Source organism: Pleurodeles waltl, chromosome 1_1 (genome assembly GCF_031143425.1).
Source record: "Pleurodeles waltl isolate 20211129_DDA chromosome 1_1, aPleWal1.hap1.20221129, whole genome shotgun sequence".
NCBI lineage: Eukaryota > Metazoa > Chordata > Amphibia > Caudata > Salamandridae > Pleurodeles > Pleurodeles waltl.
In genome coordinates, this window is record NC_090436.1 from 146,886,772 (window position 1) to 146,905,731 (window position 18,960).

Consider the following 18,960-nt stretch of genomic DNA (forward strand, 5'->3'; position numbering starts at 1 on the left):
TATTCCTTATAGTTAATTGGGCAGTAAGTGTGTGTGTGTATAGTTCCATTATGGAACAAGTGTAGATCTGGGTTCGAAGGGTGGTAGTTGAGGTAGTTGAATTGTTGATGTTGTTGCTGTACGACATGTCTGCATAAATAAAGAACCTTTCTTTATTACCTCTGAGTCGTTATTACAGAATTTGGCGATGAGTTGTAGCAGCCCTAGATGTGGCGAAGTTGAACCTGTGGCGGTGAGCATCTTAACCAGTGCGATAGTGCGGTGATTGGGCAGTGCAAGCCACTGAACTACCCTGATGGTCTGCCTGGAGTAGAGGACTCCAGCACAAGCGGAGTAGTTCTGGTAGGCACAGAGTGGGAAGCCCGACGCCCTTCAGATATCGAGTGAGGAGGTGTCGGCCTTCACTGTGGCTATCTCTGGTGATGTTGTTACCAGCCATTGCCCGTTACGTTCATTTGCAAAGCAGTGACACCTGCAACTGTGCGTTCCAGTGACGCCTGCAACAGTGACATTGTCAACGTCTCACAACTTGCCAGGAGATCCTGTTTAGTTTCAGCGTGCGCGGCGTTGCATACCATGCAGCGTTACCCTTGAGCCCTGACTGCCGCCATCTTAAATGTATTAATAGGCTAGATCGCATCGCGCACAAGCGGTATTACGCACCGCAGTAGTGATTCAGCGCACATGCAGTATTAGGTACGACAGCGCCTGAGGTACTTTTAGGCGCTTGAGCTCCGCATTTCAGCGCACGCTCATTCTCAAACTGCATCTGGAAAACACAATTCACAGTAGTACAGTAAGCCAGTTTATCTTCTTGGCTTTTGTTTGTAAGAGCCGCTGGCTGACAGGATATGAAACTACTTAACAGATTTCATTCAGATGGGTTTTTATAGATCAGTTTGCACTGTAGTGCTGTTGGCTTATGCATGGCATCATTGAACTGCAGTGTTACGTTATTTGGTTCTGATACATGTAAACAGTATTTGTAGGCACATTGTTCTGTTCAGTGTGAACTCTGGAAGCAGTTTTTCATGTTACATTAGATGTTTATATGCTGTATGTCATGTGTGCCTTAAACTCATTACATTTAACGGCTCCACAAGAATTTCTACCAGCAAAGGGAGAACCCACTATGCCATGGAAAGAGCAGAAGGAGTACTTTTGCAATTATATTGATAGTTTTGATGATATAGAATTATCTCCGGAAAAGAAAAAAATAGTATTACTATATTGTCTAAGTCCAAGAAGGTTTCAAACCTATGATCAGATAGAGTAGAAGCCAAGCGGTAAAGCAGTCACGGGTGAGGTTCAAGAAGTCAAAGTAGTGAATAAAATATCTGCTTTGAAAAAAAGACAGTGGAACAATATAAAAAAGGGTCACAGGGTTCCAAGGATGGCAAACAAAAGGATCTGGGAGAGAGTAAGCTTACAAGATCAGATCCTAGAAATGTTTCACATGTGGGAGTGCACATCATTTAGCATTCTACTAGAAATATCCTGCAAGAAATTAAAAGTGTTTGCAATGTGGCATTGTTGGTCACTGTGCAAGGGTTTGCTGGAAAAAATGTAGTAACACCAAACTGAATGTTAAATGTATTAGAGATGATAGCGAGTCTAGTTCAGATGATTCTGAAAAAACTAATTTGAATCATGTGTTTTGTATTGATGATGATGTTGTGGGTGTGGATCAGGTAAAAAGGAAGAATGTGTGAATTGATAAAGGGAGGGGTGATGGTTAATGTTATCTCAGATTCGGGATCACCTTTTACCATAGTGAATGAAGATGTTTGGAAAGACCAGTTCACAAGGAGGTCAGGCACATACCTTGACAAATCAGATATGATAGCAAAGAGTTACACAGGCGACAGGATTGAATTTATGGGTTTTCGTGAGTTAGAATTTCAATTTAAAGAGAGAAAGGCAAAATTGCAAATTGTATGTGTCTAAGAAAGGACCTTCAGTTTTAGGTTGGGCTGATCAGGGTGAACTGGGAATTATTCTAACCCCAACAGTCTGGAACCTATGTTGACAGTTAGGGATAATCTTGATGTGAAAAACAGGATTATCATATTCATTTCCCGAGGTATTCACAGGTACGGTGGGGTTGCTGAATGATATTGTACATAAAATTGAATTAAAATCGTCAACAGTTCAATGTGTTCACAAGGTCAGACACATACCAATTTCTATCAAGGATGAAGTATATCAGGAATTAAAAATATTGGTTGTAGATGGAACAATAGAGCAGGTTGAGTCAATACAGCAGGTTAAGTCAGCGGAATAGGTTTCTTCTTTAGTGGAGGTAAGGCGACCCAATGGGTAAGGTTGCATGTGGACCTTAGGGAACTGAATAAAAACATCTTTGTTAACCAGTATCCCCTACTTAGACAAGCATGTCCGGTGCAGGCAGAGAGGGAGCTTATCGGATGTCAGCTGAGCCCATAACAAAGGTCGACATGAAGGGGCCATTAGGCTTCCTTTTGTTGGAGTTTCCTGGCTGGGAGCTATGAGGGGGGCGGCAAGACGCACACCTAAAAGCAATTGAGGGAAAACTAATTCATACTGCTCATCGCTTCACAGGTTCTTAAGAGAGGCATGCTTTTGACTTTGTTCAGTCCCTGGATCCAAGACATATGTATGCATTGAAGAAATATAGATGTGTTGGTCTATCCCAGTATATACACAAATAACAATTTAAATACCACTATTTTCTTTTTTTTTCTTTTATAGCACTACTCAACCCAATGCAGGTGTCAAAGTGCTCTACATCACACATCCACATTATACATTGTATACATGTAGAATTCATGTGTCCTTTATAGATCACTGTGCTATATTAGAAGCATTACAATTTATTAACTGCAAGTAGCAAAATGATCTCTTTGTTAAAAGCAGTAACCCATTTACCCATCTATATAAATCTATCTAAACCTGTAAATAACCAAGTGCACATTGTCTATTTAAATAATTTGCTTGCTACAAAATAAATTGTGAATAAATACATATAAAATGACCAAAAAGTAAATATGGATAAGTACAGATGGAAATGTTAAAAAAATAAATACCATAAAACCGGGAGCCCTAATCATAAATCAGCTTATCATCAAGTACTGTAACACCACAACAGGAAGAAATTCAAAACTTTTATCACACCATTCGGATGTTTCCAATTTACAAGGGCGCCATTTGGATTGGCATCAGCTGCAGCGATATTCTGAAGAATTTTGAGTAACATATTTTGCAGAATCGCTGTGGTAATGTTTTTCCAAGATGACATCCTGGTCATGGGCAAAAACACATTGGAACATGACAAGAAAGTGAAACAAGTGTTGGAAATTCCTAAAGAGAAAGACTGACAATCGAATTCAGTAAGTGCAAATTCACAGAGGTTGAAGTTCTATACTTGGGACATAGCGTCAGTAAGAGTGGCATTAAACCTAAACAAGAGTTAGTGGAAGCAATTAAAAAGCCCCTAGCCTGATTGGAAAGGATGATGTAATCTCGTTTTTTGTTCCCTGCCAAAGAAAGATATTTGGTGATTGAGCGAGATACATTAGCTTGTGTGTGGGCATTAAATCATTTTCCTCAGATTGTGTGGGATTTTCATGTATAGTTAAGGTCAGATCATAAACCATTAACAAGGATATTAGCAAATGCTGGTTTGAAAAGATGAGTCCCCAAGATTGAGTAGGATTTCTGTAAAATTGTTGGATTTTACACAGGATGTACAATATTGGCCTATTAAAAAAGTAGATGAGCAAGTTTGTGAAGAAGGTTGTGTGGCTGGACTATTCAATGGTGGAATGTAAGGCATTAACATGTCTGAATGGAGAGATGGCTGGGACAAGGATGTCAGTTTAAAAAGAAAGCTGTACACATTAATAAAGGTTGGACAAGCAAGAATGACTTAGGCTTGGATGAAAAAGTGTTTTGGGAGGTGAGGAATAAAACATGCATAGAAATTGACATATGGTTCAGATGTGGTAGAGTAATATCACCAGTTTCACTTATTAAAAAGATTCTAGATTTGTCTCAAGAGACATCTTGGGGTTGTTGAATACCAAGCAAAGAATAAAGAGTATTATTGGTGGCCCGGATTAAATAAGCAAACTGAGGAGATTGTATGGAGTGCAATAATTCTGACAAATGTCAAAAGATGTTCACATCTCCTTTAATACCTATTGTATTTCTCAATGTGTCTTGGGAAAGAATCTCCTGGATGTAGTGGGTCCAGTAGAGCGTGATGAAGGTGATTACAAGTATATCTTATTTTTAAGGGATCATTTCTCTAAATGGCCAGAAATGTAAATAGTGTGTAAGGCTGATTTTGAATGAATTGTTGCTTTTACACAGAGTTTTTATGAGAGAAGGGCTGCCTAAGTGTATACTTACAGCTAATGGACCACAATGTGTTGCAGAGAAATTTCAACAATTCTTGAAAAGAAATAGTACCACCCATAAAACCAACTCTTTAAACCATCTACAAGGAAAAGGCTTAGTTGAGTGCTTCAACAGAGTAGTTAAGACTATTATCAATGGGCCAGGAGAAGTGAATTGAATTGGGAAAGTGAGGTTTTTAAATTAATCTGGGCATATAGAATTACTTCCAGTAGTGTTTCTGAGAAAAGTCAATTTTCCATGATGGGGGGACGAAAACCCATTGGCAAGGATTTAGGTTGGATGGCTTAGGCCAAGCAAGTAAAGTGGACACCAGAGCAGCAGAGGATGAAAATTACTATGGCTAAACATGCATATACGTCATTGTATGACAAGAAAAATTTGACTAAGGAGCGTAATTAGAGGGGTTGATATTGGGTGAGAGTGATAAAGGAGAGAAAGGTTTGAAAAGGTGAAAGCAGATTTTCAGAATCACTGCAGGCGTATGAAATGTTTTGTAACCTTTATAATTGAGCAATGGGAAAGTGTGGCATATGGGCAGAATATCTGAATGCAGGAATTCTGCCCAACCTGAAAGGGATATTGTCAATAAATATTATTGGATGGACATAGGCGAGGATGTAAATTCTGACAGTAGGCAGGTTGTGCATGAATGTTAAGCACATACAGAGAAGGTGAGTGACGTGCCAGGGTCATCTAGTTCTCCGAAAATACATTATAATGCGAACAATGAAAACCAAATTAATACTGGAAGATTTAGGAGAATTATTACCTAATCAAAAAGGTTTGAAGTTTTTGTTTGTGTTAGTATGGTATAATTGAAACATGCAAATACTTTATTGACTTATTAGCTTATTCATTTTCAGATTTCTTATTCATTACCGTTTCATGTATATTGTCTTGATAGGTTATAAAATGGATTTTGCTAGTTTATTATTTGTATTTATTTGTTTTAAGTTACATTTTTTGTGTGCATGTAAAGAGACGATATGTTGTAATGCCAACATTATTATGTATATGGTATTCCTTGTAGTTAATTGGACAATAGGTGCATGTGTATAGTTCCACTATGGAGCATTCATAGATGTGGCTTCTAAGGGTGGTAGTTGAGGGAGTTGAGAGGTTGATGCTGTTGCTGTCCGATGTGTCTAAGACTGCATAAAGAACCTTCCTTTAATACCGCTCAGTCGTTACTACAACTGCCCCCTCCTATGCCTACTTCCTTCCTCCATCAAGGACATTACACTGAGAGGGTCCTTGAGTCCCCTTTTTGATTGCCTGGGGATAGGGCAACTCATCCTAATTGCCACAGTACCATCCTGCACTGAATAGAACAAATGAAAAGTATATCCTGCAGAGGCTCCCAGTTAGGAGAAAAAACGTGCAGCACTAAGAAACCTCCTTAGAAAACGCATACTACTGATTGATGATTAAGATTAATTCAGATGTTATTAGTTATGCTCCAAACTCTGCTTAAATCAGTGAAGAGGAAAGAGACCCTCATGGGTGATTTGCTGCAACCTATAAATGTTTGTTTGATGGACCACTACATAAGGGATCTGGTAATAACTTAATAGGTCCTGATGATGGCCAATGACCCTCCCAGGGCAATAAAAGCTGTTAACTTCCAGTTCAAGAGATTTTCTCTATCTTAAGGATTTCATAATGCATTATTTCAGAGTAAATGATTCAGGTCGTGCTAATGTGTCTCCAGGAAAATGTGCTTCTTTCCCAGCCCTGTGTACTCTTTACGTTTTAGTTCTAAGTACAGCATCACCTTTCAGCACTAGAACAAACATGGCTTAACTGTCCCAATTAGATCTTCACACTCAGCTTCATCTGGAAGAGATTGAGTGAAGATATTTTAATTCTAGAGCAAAAATCTGCATAGTTAGCTTCCAACTGTTTAACATGTTCATGAGTTTTGATTTTTACTTGCTATTTTAACCTTTTGTATTTGATGTTCAGAGGCTGTTTTATTGAATTGTTTTTTTTACTTTTTATCACGTGCACCTTTTTCTGTTTTAAATTCCACTTTGTTTAGCCTCTTTTCAATTGTTTACATAGCCTATGTTAAATCCTGCTTTTAGGCTTCCTCTGCATCTTAGGAGATCCCTGCATCTCTGCCATTTTTTCTTGAATTGCCAATATGCAGTCTTCTGTTCAGCCTGTCTTTTGGGTTCTTGTCTGTTGTGGGGGAATAAACCCTTATTGACCACCTTTTCCCCACTATCTATACTTATATCTGAATAAAACTATGCTCTGTATAAAAGGATGCTCTAAGCATTGTCTCCTGTCCTCTCACGTCAATTCATTTGCTTGTAACAAGAAATGTGGGTAACTCCACTCTCTATAATGGCAGGGCTTTGGCACCTGGCACTCCATTGAGTTCACCATTTCATATGGGATTTTGTAAATGTGATTTACCTGTAGATGGGCTGTTCTCAATATTGATGATTTTGTATGCCCCGTCTCCTGAACAGTCTCTTGAGGATCTGCCACTCTCTGGGACTTTTTGGTAAGCCTTACATTTCCAAAGGTTATAAAGCACCTAAGGCACCACCTCGTCTCTGGGGCCTACTAGTAGCCTCCTATTATACCTGTATGTGTGTGTGTATGTGTATATCTCTTGGTGCCTCTGCCCTGTGTCGCAGATCCCAATGGTGTCCAGAACTCTGCCTCAGTGTCTGTATGTAGGCAGCAGCCAGTTTTCTTTCTTTTTGTTGACAATCGTTGGCCCCAACCCTGTCTCCAGAAGTCCAGGACCAAAGTATGTGCGCTCGGAGACTTCCCTCTTTACTGGTCCAGACGTGTTCCTCTTGTGATGCTTTTGGGTTCTTTTCCATTACCTCTGTGCAGTGTGGGCTCTCACAATCTGCTTTTTGTGGAAAGAGGGTCTTAATTTCTAAAAAGTGTTAGCACTGGCTCAGAGAGCTCTGTGAGGTGTGTCCTAGCTAACAGCCACCATATTGGAATCCCCTCATTAAAATTTTGGTTCATGAACAGGATCGTCAAACAACAGTCACAATATTTCTATTACTTGCTTTTTGAATGGCTTAAAATTACTGAACGGATTTATACCAAACCAAATAAAGTATCTGCTATGAGCAACGTACTGTCTACAAGTGAAGTTTAGTATAAAGATGTCTATCAGTTTTTGCTTTAAGGAAGACTTACCATTCCAAAGGAGGTCTGAATTGGGATTGCAATTGCTGGAAAATTCACTGTAAGTCTTGCCATATTCACTAGTTTGCATAACCTGATCAGGTTCAATCAAAGATGTTGTCTCTATGAAAATTTTACGAACAATGAAAAGGGATTAGCGGCTACATGAACTATTGTAGGCAGATGGAGCTTCATTGAAATTACCTTGATGTGCTCTATACAAAAATGTATTGGTATGAAAAAAAATCCTCTTTGTTTATTGTTCTAAACTATATTCGCTCATGGAGAAGATAATCTGGAATGCCTTCGGCTGTTGTTCTTGGCCCCCATTGTAATGTTATGAAAATACAGAGTAAAGTGTAGTTTTGGTGTTCTGACGTTTTAATTTCAATAAGTATTAAGTAGTTGCCAAGAGTGTATGAAATACGATCTAGGAAGAATGCAGAGGAATAACTAGTGTTCTACTAGTCTTCAATAATACATGCAACTCTCACAACTTGAAGCTGAATGTTTTGGTTGCACAAAATATTTTGTAAATGATTAATATTTCTTTATAAATTGTTCCAGAAGATTATTATAATTCTCTTTCTGACATTCTATCATATGTGCCTTTGACTCTGCCTTCTTTTGTGGTTGAGCTGCATTGGTAGGCAAAAGGACAAATACCTATACCCTAGTAAGGCTCCAAAAGGTCTCACAGGGTACCTCAGGGGCCTTCCCAGACATCACCATCCTGCGTCGTGCTAGTGCCAAAGCCAAACCTATAAATCTGTTCCCTACCTTTTTAGAGGGCGCTCTAACCAACAAGCCCAGCAAGAAGACTTCCAAGGTGACGGGTAGGGGCCTATCTAGGGTTAAATTAAGGTGCGCAATAACTGCAACCCAATAGGCTGTTAGAGTGGGACGTCCCTAAATCATATGGCCAAAATCAGCATCTGGGGCTCTGCATCTAGGGCAGATCTGGGGCTCCCCACCATATATAGTCTGAAATCTATGGGGGGTAAGATACGTCCTATGTATGAGATTGAACTTAATGAGTCTAAGGCGTGTATTCCAGGATACACAGGATGCACAAGCAATCCCCCTTTCCCACTCAACATCCGTCAGTTCCCTGCCCAAGTCCGCGTCCCAACAATCCCTCAGGTAATGTAGTGGCCCACTCCCCGTCCCATTTAGTGCCTTGTATAACCATGTCACTAAGTGAGAACCTCCACCCATCCTAAGCATTGTCTGAAGCGCAGCATGGGTGGTGGGCTCCTGTTCCCTTCCTCCATAGGTCCCATATAGCACAAATCATTGCTTCGTATCTCAAAAACTGACCCCGTGGGAGGCTGAGTCTGCTCCAAAAGATCTGCAAAAGATGACAATCTGCCCTGCCTATAGCAGTCGCCCAGTGAGGTCAACCCCTGCCTCAATCCAGGGGAGCATCTGTCCCTTCGTAAAGCAGCTGGGAGGTTCACCAAGTGGGATCCCCACTAAGGGGATCTCAGGAGCATTGGGGGTCAGGACCCCGGTTCGCCTAAGCGCTCTATGTCAGGCCATGAGGGCCTCACCCAGGAGAACCCTGGTCCCTGGAGACTTGAGTTGCGGCCGAAACAATCTGGCCAGCAACGTGTCTGTGCACTGTCCGTCACCGTCCCAGTCCAGCTCCGTCAGCCCATGGTTGTTCAGCCAACGTGCCAGCCATTGCAGCTGCGCCGCTATGTAATAGAGTTCAAAATCCAGGACTCCCAATCCTCCCGTCACCGGGGGTGGCGGAGAGCAGCCAGAGCAACCCTGTGACACCCAACGTTCCATATCAGTTCCCTCAGAAGTGTATCCAAGGACCTGAACCCATTCACCAGGATAGTTACTGGTAGATTAACAAAAAAATAGGAGTCTAAGGAGCATAATCATCTTAGACAACGAGACTTGTGCCATAAAGAGCAGGTTAAGGGAAGCACCAAAAACCAACGCAGGCCCGGAGGAACTGGAGGACTTTACCCAGGTTACCTCCCTGATATCCACCTCGTCATGGTAAATTTGAATTCCAAGGTAACTAAATGTACCAAGTGCCCACGTAACATCCACTGGGCAGGTGGAGGGTGGGATAGAAACTGCAACCACTGGGAACACACATATCTTCCCCCTACTAAGGCGTAGTCCTGAGTATCGCCCAAAGTCTTCCAGTGCCTGAAGTGCCCAGGGTAGCGCCAGTTCCCCATCTCTCAGATAAATCAACAGGTCATCTGCATACAACGATATAATATGTTCTGTACCTCCTCTACATATCCCCCTACCATGACCCTCCATCCTAAACCTCTCTGCCTGTGGTTTCATTGCTTTGGCAAACAGCAAGGGAGAGAGTAGACACCCTTGCCTGGTACCCCTGTGTATATCATATAAGTCAGAAATCTGTTGCCCAGTCTTAACTCTTGCAGTTGGAGAGGCATATAGTAACTGAAACCATTTAATCCTTGCCTCTCCTAGTCCCAGTCGATGCATATTAACTTCCAAATAATCCCATCTCACCGTGTCGAAGGCCTTCTCAAGGTCAACGGACTGCGTTGGAATCAGTCGGGTGGGAATGACTGTACAGCACAGTGTACAATCTGTGGAGATTTTGTGAGGTGTTCCGGGTAGGTATGAACCCACTCTGGTCGCTGTGGATCTGGGTCTGCATATGAGGCAACAGCCTATTTGCCAGGACCTTACTCAGGATTTTAAAATCGTTGTTGAGCAAAGAAAGAGGTCTAAAGTCTGTAACCGCTGCGTTCCGATCAGTAGTCTTAGGGAGGGGGACCACCAGGACCTCCCTAACTGTCGCAGGTAGAAGGCCCCTCTCATAGGCTTCTTTGTACATTTCAACCATCCTTGGAGCTAATGTGTATACTGTCAGTTTATAAAACTCTGGCGGAAGGCTGTCAATCCCAGGGGTCTTGCCAGTCGCTAAGTCTTTAAAAGCCAGTTTTATTTCACCCTTTGTCACAGTCACGCCTAGTGGGCCAAGGGCCTCCTCTGGGAGGGCCTTCAGACGCATCCCAGCCAACAACTCACCCAGTGTATCTGGCAATGAGCCTCCGGGGGAGCTTACAGTGCCGGATAATAGTATCAAAACGCTACATTTATATGTAGGGGTTTGTGTATCAAAGAGCATCAGGCAATTTAATCCCAGTGTTTGGTGTTTCTGCTGTGTGAGGGCGGACCAACCAGGCCAATAACCGTCCAGCCCTGCCTTCCTCCTCGTAGTACCCTGTTCATATATTGCGCGTGGTCGTAACATCTAAGTTTCTCAAAGGCTACAGATTACTCCTCGAGGACGTTCAATAAACGTTGTCGGGCCTCAGGGTCAAGACCCTGCGCATTGTCTAGAACATGTAGTTGGTCTTCGAGGCAAAGGAGGTCCTTCTCCAGGGCTCGTTTGATGCTACCGTCTGACCCATACAGTGTCCCCTTACTACCACTTTAAGGGCCTCCCATTACACTCCCCTTTGCGAGGCCAATCCCATGTTGAAGGAACAGTACTCCGCTACCTTCGTGGACATTGTGTCCCTGAAACTAGCATCCTCCAGCGCCACTGGTTGTAAACGACACATCTGGATAGGGGGCCAGGGCCCCGCCGTTTGCAGGTGGATCAAAAGCGGGCTGTGATCTGAGAATGTGCGGCCTAGGTATTCTGAATATCTTATCTGCTCACAGAGTGACCTTGTGCATACAATTCTTTCTATTCTAGTGTGGCCATGGTGTATGGGGGAGTAGTAGAAGTAATCTCTGTCCAGCGGGTGATCCGTCTACCACACACCCTCCATGGCCCAGTTGAACAGCCATGCAGTTAATCCTGAGGAAGGGCCCCTTGCACAGGTGGAGAAGAATGATCTAAATCCATATTAAGGAACCATTAAAGTCACCCCCTATGAGGAACGACCCTCTTGGGAAGGTGTCAAAGTAGGTAGTCAGAGTATGAAGATAGGAGACCTGGTCCTGATTAGGGGTGTACACCGTTCCCAGTACAATGGGTTTACCATGTAGGCGACCTTCCACAAAGATATACCTACCATTGTCGTCTACTTCCACTGTTGTTGCTTCCAGCGGGTCCCCCGCCCTTACCCAAACAAATGTACCTCTGGCGTACGCAGAGTAGTCCCAAACAATTGTCCCATCTAACACCGGTGAAGACGCTGGGCCTTTGTTTGTATGAGGTGCGTCTCTTGCAGCATCGCTATGTGCACTCCTCGACGTTTCAAATATGACAGAATTTTATGTCTTTTAGCCATGGACCCTAGTCCTTACCCATTTCAGGTGATAACATTGAGTGTGGTCAACTTTTCAGCCATTTGATAACAATTCTCGCCCTCCACTGGCAGCCAAGACCCCCAGCGGGTCTACAACTTCTGCCATGCTCTGCAGAGCAACAGTCACAGTTCCCCTAGAGATCACAGAGTACATAACAGAGGAACAAAATCCCAACTCCCCACCCAAGGGCAGTCGCTCAAACAGTGCATAATAGCCATAATGTGTAGTATATAATACAGCCTCAACTGAGGTGAAGAGGCAGGAGTGGGGGGGTGCAGGTCAGTAGCTGAGATATCGTCCTGCATTCTTACCCAGCCCTTCAGGACAAAGAACAACATGTGTAGTCAGCGCAGCATTCAGTGAGTCGGCTTAGTCTATCTAAATGATGTCTTCGGAGGACTGGGGCGTAACTCGGTGGAGGTCTTCTGGTGTACTAGCTTGGGAGTCAGAGTCTGACAGGTGGGGTTCTGCATCTTGGTCCTGGTCGCTCCTTGCCCCTTCACTGTCGGACACTTCAGCCTCTGTCGGCGAGGCTGCCGCCTGTATCACCAGCAGCTTCCCTTCCTCTGTCTGGGTTGGTGTGGGCTTGGTGAGCCATGGTCGGCGGGCACAACTCTGCAATTTTCCCCTTTTTACGACGTTGGGCATTCACAACCACTGTTTTCTGGGATCTATCTGTGCCAGATTTGTATTGTTTCATCCACGCTCATGCTTCCTCAGGGCCCTGGCAGAAACGCATGGTTCCATCCACCATAAGTTTCAGCCTAGATAGAAAGAGTAGGGCATAAGATATCCCCTCTTCTCTGAGTGCCCTTTTCACCGCTAAAAAGGTGGCATGTTTGGCCTGTACGGCTGCCGTAAAGTCTGGAAACAGACTAGCCTGGCCTCCCTCCACTCTAAAGGGTCCAGCCTCACGTGCCCTCTGTAGCAGCAGGTCCCGATCATGGTAATGAAGGAGTTTAGCCACAACAGGTCTGGGCATCTTACCAGGCGGGGTTGGCGTGCTGGCACTCGGTGCACCCTCTCAAGACCAAAAAAGGGCGTGATGCTGTCCTCCTCAATGAGAGCTCGCAGCCAGGGCCCCAGGAATTCCACCATGTTCTTCCTCTCCACTCCCTTAGGCAGACTGGTAATATGGATATTGTTGGGGAGACTGTGCCCTTCTGCATCTTCGGCCCTACGTTCCAGGAGGTCCACTCTGTCTGCTAAGTGGGATACCTGGAGTTTCAATGCCAGATGGGATGCTTGTAGGTTCGTGACTGTAGACTCCACATCTCGCACCGTATCCGAAAGTTTCTGATGGTCTGGGCGCCCCAAACCCAGTTCAGCCGTGACTTTGCCTATATCCCGCTGCAGGGTGAGCTTAGAGTCTTTAATGGCCCACTTTATTTTATTTAGGGTGTCATGCATCCCCCTCAGTCATTGGGTCCATGGCCATCCCCGAGGCTGGGATGTCTTGCAGATCCACGGAGGTTGGTCCCTGTTGGCCCTGTGCTTTGGGTTTCGATTTCTCCATGGCAGATACTGGTAGGGTTCACAGCTCCTATGCCCTGTTCTCCCTCAGGGAGTCGGCTTCATAGTGTCTGTCTCGAAGGACCTCAGGAGGGGGGTGCATGGCTCACACAGCTGTTGCGGAGCAACTTCCTCTTCAGAGTGACCAAGCAATGCGGTTCTAGATCAGTTCCACACACTCAAACAGGTCCCACCTCTGACTCTTGGTTCAGCGCGGGTCCTGGCAAGTCCTGCACTCTATATTAGGGCAGAGTGGGGTCACCTCTCCCCCAGGCCTCCTCCGCGCAGGGACTGGTACGCTTCCTTCTTCTCCGGTCCTCCCAAGCTTCCTTCTGTCACTCGTGTCACGTATCGGCCAATCGTGTTGCGCTGGGTCAAGTAAACGCCCCCAGTACCTCTCCGTCCCTCCTCACCTGCCACTAGGTCTTGGACGCCTCTGGCCTCATAGGCCCAAACTTTTCTTGTCCTCCGCCTCGTTACGGCGCCGCCCCCATCTGTGAGCGACGGCAGTGGGCAAGCAGTGGGGGTGCGTTGCAGTAATTTCCTGCCTCTGCTGTGCTGGTCGTTGTCTGCCACCGCCTTAATCAGGGGGAATTTGTGGGCTGGTGCGGAGCGGTGAAATATTTGCAGTGCTGGCAGGAAATTCCAGATGTGCACCCAAATTTGGGGTTTCCCACAATCCCACAAGTCCAGTGGTTATTTTTCCACTAAAGAAGCTACATTCTGCTTGGCATACATCCAGCAGAACGCAACAGGCAGAACTCCACACAAACCCAACACAGCACTATGCTTGTAACAGGGCAAAATATCACTCACAATAATACTTGCACATTAGATAGGTCACACACAATCATCCAACAGAGCAACACTCTGCCCACATTTAACACACCTCAGATCGGGTATTTAGTTTGTTATCATTGGTCCAATTCCAGTATGTCCTACATATCCCATTCTTGGGTAGCTTGAAGGGCAACGCTGTGTCTTAATTTGGAAAGAAATTTCAAGCACAGATCTACCGCTAGAAGTGGACAACAGACGTATTACTGATGTAAGAGTTGGCCAAGCAAACAGCCTACTTCCGGCCTTTTTTGTTTGGCACTGAAATAATGCACCCACAGTACATTGATTTTAAATCATCACTCCTAACTATTCAATAGAATTGTAAAAAAAGGTTGCACCTATTAATCCATTAATCAACCTTATACTAAGCAAATCACTTCCACAGTAGAGCGCATATATATATATATATATATATATATATATATATATATAAATCACCAAAAGTAAACGTTGCACTCTCGTGAACTCCAATGTCTAAATAGTTTTAATTGAAGATAATTCCTCCACCAACGCGTTTCAGCCATCACGGCCTATATATATACAAACACCTTATTCCTAATACCACAGATACGGTTAGGCTGAGGTGTGAGATGGAATCATTAGAATGGCCCGAATCTCTCTGGATACAAGATCAAACTAATGGTAAACTGTGGGGCAGATTCACAAGCCCCTTGTACTGCCTTAATGCCGCCATTCCCTCACGCCATATTTACAAAGTGGCGCAATGCATGCATTGCACCACTTTCCAACCCCTTGCACCACATAATGCCTGTGGAAGGCATAATGTATGCAAGGGGGCGTTCCCACACAGGGACTCCAAAAATAAATGGCGCAGTGAAATTTACAAGATTTCACTGATCCATTATTTCCGTCATTTTTTAATGCCTGCTTAGGACCAGTGTTGAAGTTATGCACCCATGATAATCTATGGGCTTTCCTGTGCTTTGCTGCACTAGCGTCAACATTTTTGACGCTGTTGTGGTAATGACTGCCATGGTGTGCCATATTGTAAATACAGTGCAACCATGGTGTTGTTAGTGGGGCAAGGGAGATGCAAGGAAAGTGGCTCATCGGGACCGATGCACCACTTTTGGCAAATATGCCCTTGTGTGCTTTGCAAACGCTAGTAATACACCATAGCATGACATGACATAACAATTATTGTGTGGCATGTTTTGTCTCGTGATTTATCTGAGTATGTCAGACTTACACCTAGGAGTATTAAGTGGGGACAGAGTAGAAGATGCCGCAGCAACATTCCCAACACAGTTGTCAGTAGCACAGTTGTATTGGCTGGGAGGATGCTCCCTGGCATTCCGAAACCAGCTGTTTCTGAAAAGCTAACAGGATCTAGCTAGGACTGTTACTCGAAGTGGCACTTCCTTTGATCTGGCTGCAGGGTTTCACAGCAATTACACAGAGATTATGATGTATTCAAAAACTGCTAAATGAGTTGTCTTTTTCTTTTAACTTTATTTAAGTTTATGAGGTAATATGAAATGTAGTATAGTAACAGCAAGACAATTGGTAGAGTTCCATTTGTGTCTATAAGAACATGACATCCTTCTACTCTTTGTGCAAATAATATTGTGTCCGAATAAACAGTTATTTCAAGTGCAAAATCCGAATAAACAGCTGTTTCAAGTGCAAAATCAGAATAAAGTTGTTTCAAGTGCAAATTGATTTAACAGTGTGCATAGATGGGACCTATCTCTCCAGTGATGTATTGTTTGTATTCAATGTGTACTCACACATGAGGTAGAATAGTGATGTGGTACCAGTGGTTACTGACGGAGTGGGAGGTCTCTTGTGTGACTGTGTCGTGTCTTCGTTGACAGGAAGGTTAGGAGGGGGTCCCGTATGTCTTTAGGCTTTGAAATGGGAGGTTGGCATTACGATCTCTGTTACTGTTACAATTTGATATATATTCTTATGCCATATGAAGACACTGGGGGGCATCTTCTTAATATTTTAATTTGGGATAGACAAAAGTTGATACCTGGAGAGCCTTAACTAGAACCACACATGTTGCAAATGCCCCACATCAAGACGTTCAGATTAAGAAAACTTTATTTCCTACAATTCGTCATTTAAAATGATTTAGTTATAGGGTTCAGAGTCCAAGCTAACCTGAATAGTGTCTAACCACGGACGTTGCAAACTCTTAGTAAGGGGAATGTGATAGGGGCAGGAGCCAGAGGGTTCATGTTTTCAAAATTCCTACCCTTCACTTGGGCACAAGAAACTGGGAAGGGCAATGTATAGGAGTGTCTTTGTCCATGTTGGCTTCTCTGGAACAAAGAAAAGACAAAACTGTTAAATATCCCCACCTCAATCCATCTCTCCTTTACATAGAGAATGGGGAGCTGCTCTTATTCAGATTATTTTTATTCTTATTATTGTGGCCCAGCTTTCACTTCGTAATACTTCTGACTAAGAAGTGGAGCATCTTTATCCCAAAGTTCTATGACTCAAGTATCAGCAGGACTCCCAACACTCCAAGCGTAATGACCATTGCAGCATTATCCACGATCTCCAACTGTAATTCAAGGTGGAGGTGTATTGTGGTAGACACTGCATTCACTTTTGGTAAGAATGTCCAGAGGCGTGTCCTTGAGTGTCACCTTCTGCTCCACTTTTTTGTGAGGAGGACATTTGCCCAGGGGCGACGTCTTCTGCTTGCTTTCTTGAGAAGGCGCAATGGCTTTGCTGCTTGTTGACAAGCCCACATAAAACTCTCTCAGCAATCGAGGACTTAGGAGGGGAGGCTTTGACTAGCACTCAACATGACAAAACAAATTAACAGTCATTCACATGTGTAGGGTTACTCAGACTGTAAGATCTGTGACTACACCGATTCTTATGCCCGCAACTACCACTGCATGCTCATTTACCACAACGAGCAGGGACAAATCTTCCACAGTTTGAGCCTACCACATGGATCTCAGGCTATGACCAAGATGGCTTCTAAACCCTGCTCACAGAGGGAAACGTGTTTCATAAGGAGCATTATTGTGGTGTATCTCGAAGTGCCTCTGCAAACTTCTCAAACAGCTCAAGTTTTGACGATTTGTTAGATGGTTCTCCCAGTTCTGACTTTTATACCCTCTGATTTCCGAGTTCACATGTGTTCCAAACTGCTGAGAGCAGCCTCGCAGAGATGCATGCAGGATGCATTTACCTGTCTACTCAGCACTCTAAACTGGTCCAGAATAGAACAGAATATTTTAGGACCTGATACCTGAGAATTTAAGAAGGTTTCTGAAGTACTGCCTTGATGAAAGCTGGAGGCAGGAGTGTGGACGTACCGGTGCTTGATAGCAGAAGCTTTCTAGTAGTGGGCCTGCTACTGCTTCAGACATACGTTATGTGACACTAACTGACTCTCGATGGCGTAGCTATCAATATTGCAGCAGGTGCAGTGGCAGTGGGGCTCCAGGGGCAGGAGGAGCCCGTTTTGTCACAACTTGTGTATTTTGTTTTATTATCAAAGCAGGGGGCGCGGGCCCAATTTTCGTGCCTGCATGAGGGGCTTGCATCCTCTGCCTTGTGGACTCTTTATGCCTCCTTCTTAACATCTGTTCTGCTAACAGCTGTGCTGTCTCCCAGATCTATCAGTGACTTACCCCTTCGAGGCCTTTATTATTGGAAGCTGTTCATCTGCCTTTGCTGACGGCACTGACTGCAAACTACGCCACTTCCGCCTGTGGTACCTGTGAGTGCTTATCTCATGTTGAGTGAGAGTGAATACTCCGAAGGAAAGTGCTAGGAACATCAGTAAATCTGCAGGTGAACACCGCTGACAACTTCAAGGACTTCTCAGTTTAGGAGGACCCTGAGCGGTGAGCTGTGCACTGACGATGTGAAACACAGTGTAAGGCTTGCACGCACTTGTGTGATTTGATGCCTGAGGAAAGCCATGTTGATGAACACAAATCAAGCCATGTACTGGCCTGACCACAACAGATTGCGCTATTTCTTCTGTGCACACATAAATGCAACAAAGAACGTGAGCTGAATTAGAGCACCAATGACCGAGCCATTTTAAACCGATCACAAGACAAAGTTTTGCTTCGACAGTTGCACGGACCGGCCACTGCAAAATGGGATTTTCAGTTAGTCGAATATCTTTGCTGCTTGCACTGATCAACTACTAATGTAATGTGATATTGGTGAGTCAGTGCAAATCCTGGTTAAAATCTGCCTGGTAACCGGTGAGCGTAGCTCTGCCAGATATCGCTAAATGTAGTAATAAACTAGTCCAGGTGAACGGAATAATGACACACTTACCCAAAAAGCGAGACTTAGCAGCAGCAGCATCGCCTTTGATGCGACGATCACAAGGTCCATGGCTTCCCCTTCCAGTGAGAAACGCAGCCAGGTCCAAAAACAATCCTATTGCAAACAGTTCGAATATCGTTCTGAATGCAGGAGCCTGTGGGGACACCTGACCACAGACTCCAAGGCGTGTTTACTGGCAGAAGCCCACTTCCTTCAAGGGCAACAAAAAGGAGAAACGAGGGCACCGCTCTCATTGTAAACCGAATGTCCGTCTGTCCGCGCGGGTGTCTGGGTATTCCACCCATACGATCCAGGGTTCTTCGTCACGCGGCCTTCCTTCGCGTGCAGGACAAAAGGGGAAGTGAGAAACTCTGGAGATTTTATGTTACACAACGAGGCCAGTTCCGTACGTCTTCGGATGGAGAGTTCTCGGAAACACGAGAAATACCCCTCAGTACAGTTAGGGTGTACGGCTGGTTACAGAAATATTGC

At 44.1% G+C, this 18,960-nt stretch overlaps 1 protein-coding gene across 1 annotated transcript in view; it reads right to left on the reverse strand.

The window, feature by feature from the left end:
• The window catches only part of LOC138277681 (tetraspanin-36-like), a 133,136-nt gene extending 114,459 nt beyond the window's left edge, over positions 1-18,677 (reverse strand). Inside the window, exon 1 of the mRNA XM_069219232.1 lies at positions 18,478-18,677. Coding sequence (XP_069075333.1) covers positions 18,478-18,537 — 60 coding nt within the window. The 5' untranslated portion in view covers positions 18,538-18,677. The remainder of the gene's footprint in view (positions 1-18,477) is intronic.
• Positions 18,678-18,960: the final 283 nt, after the last annotated feature.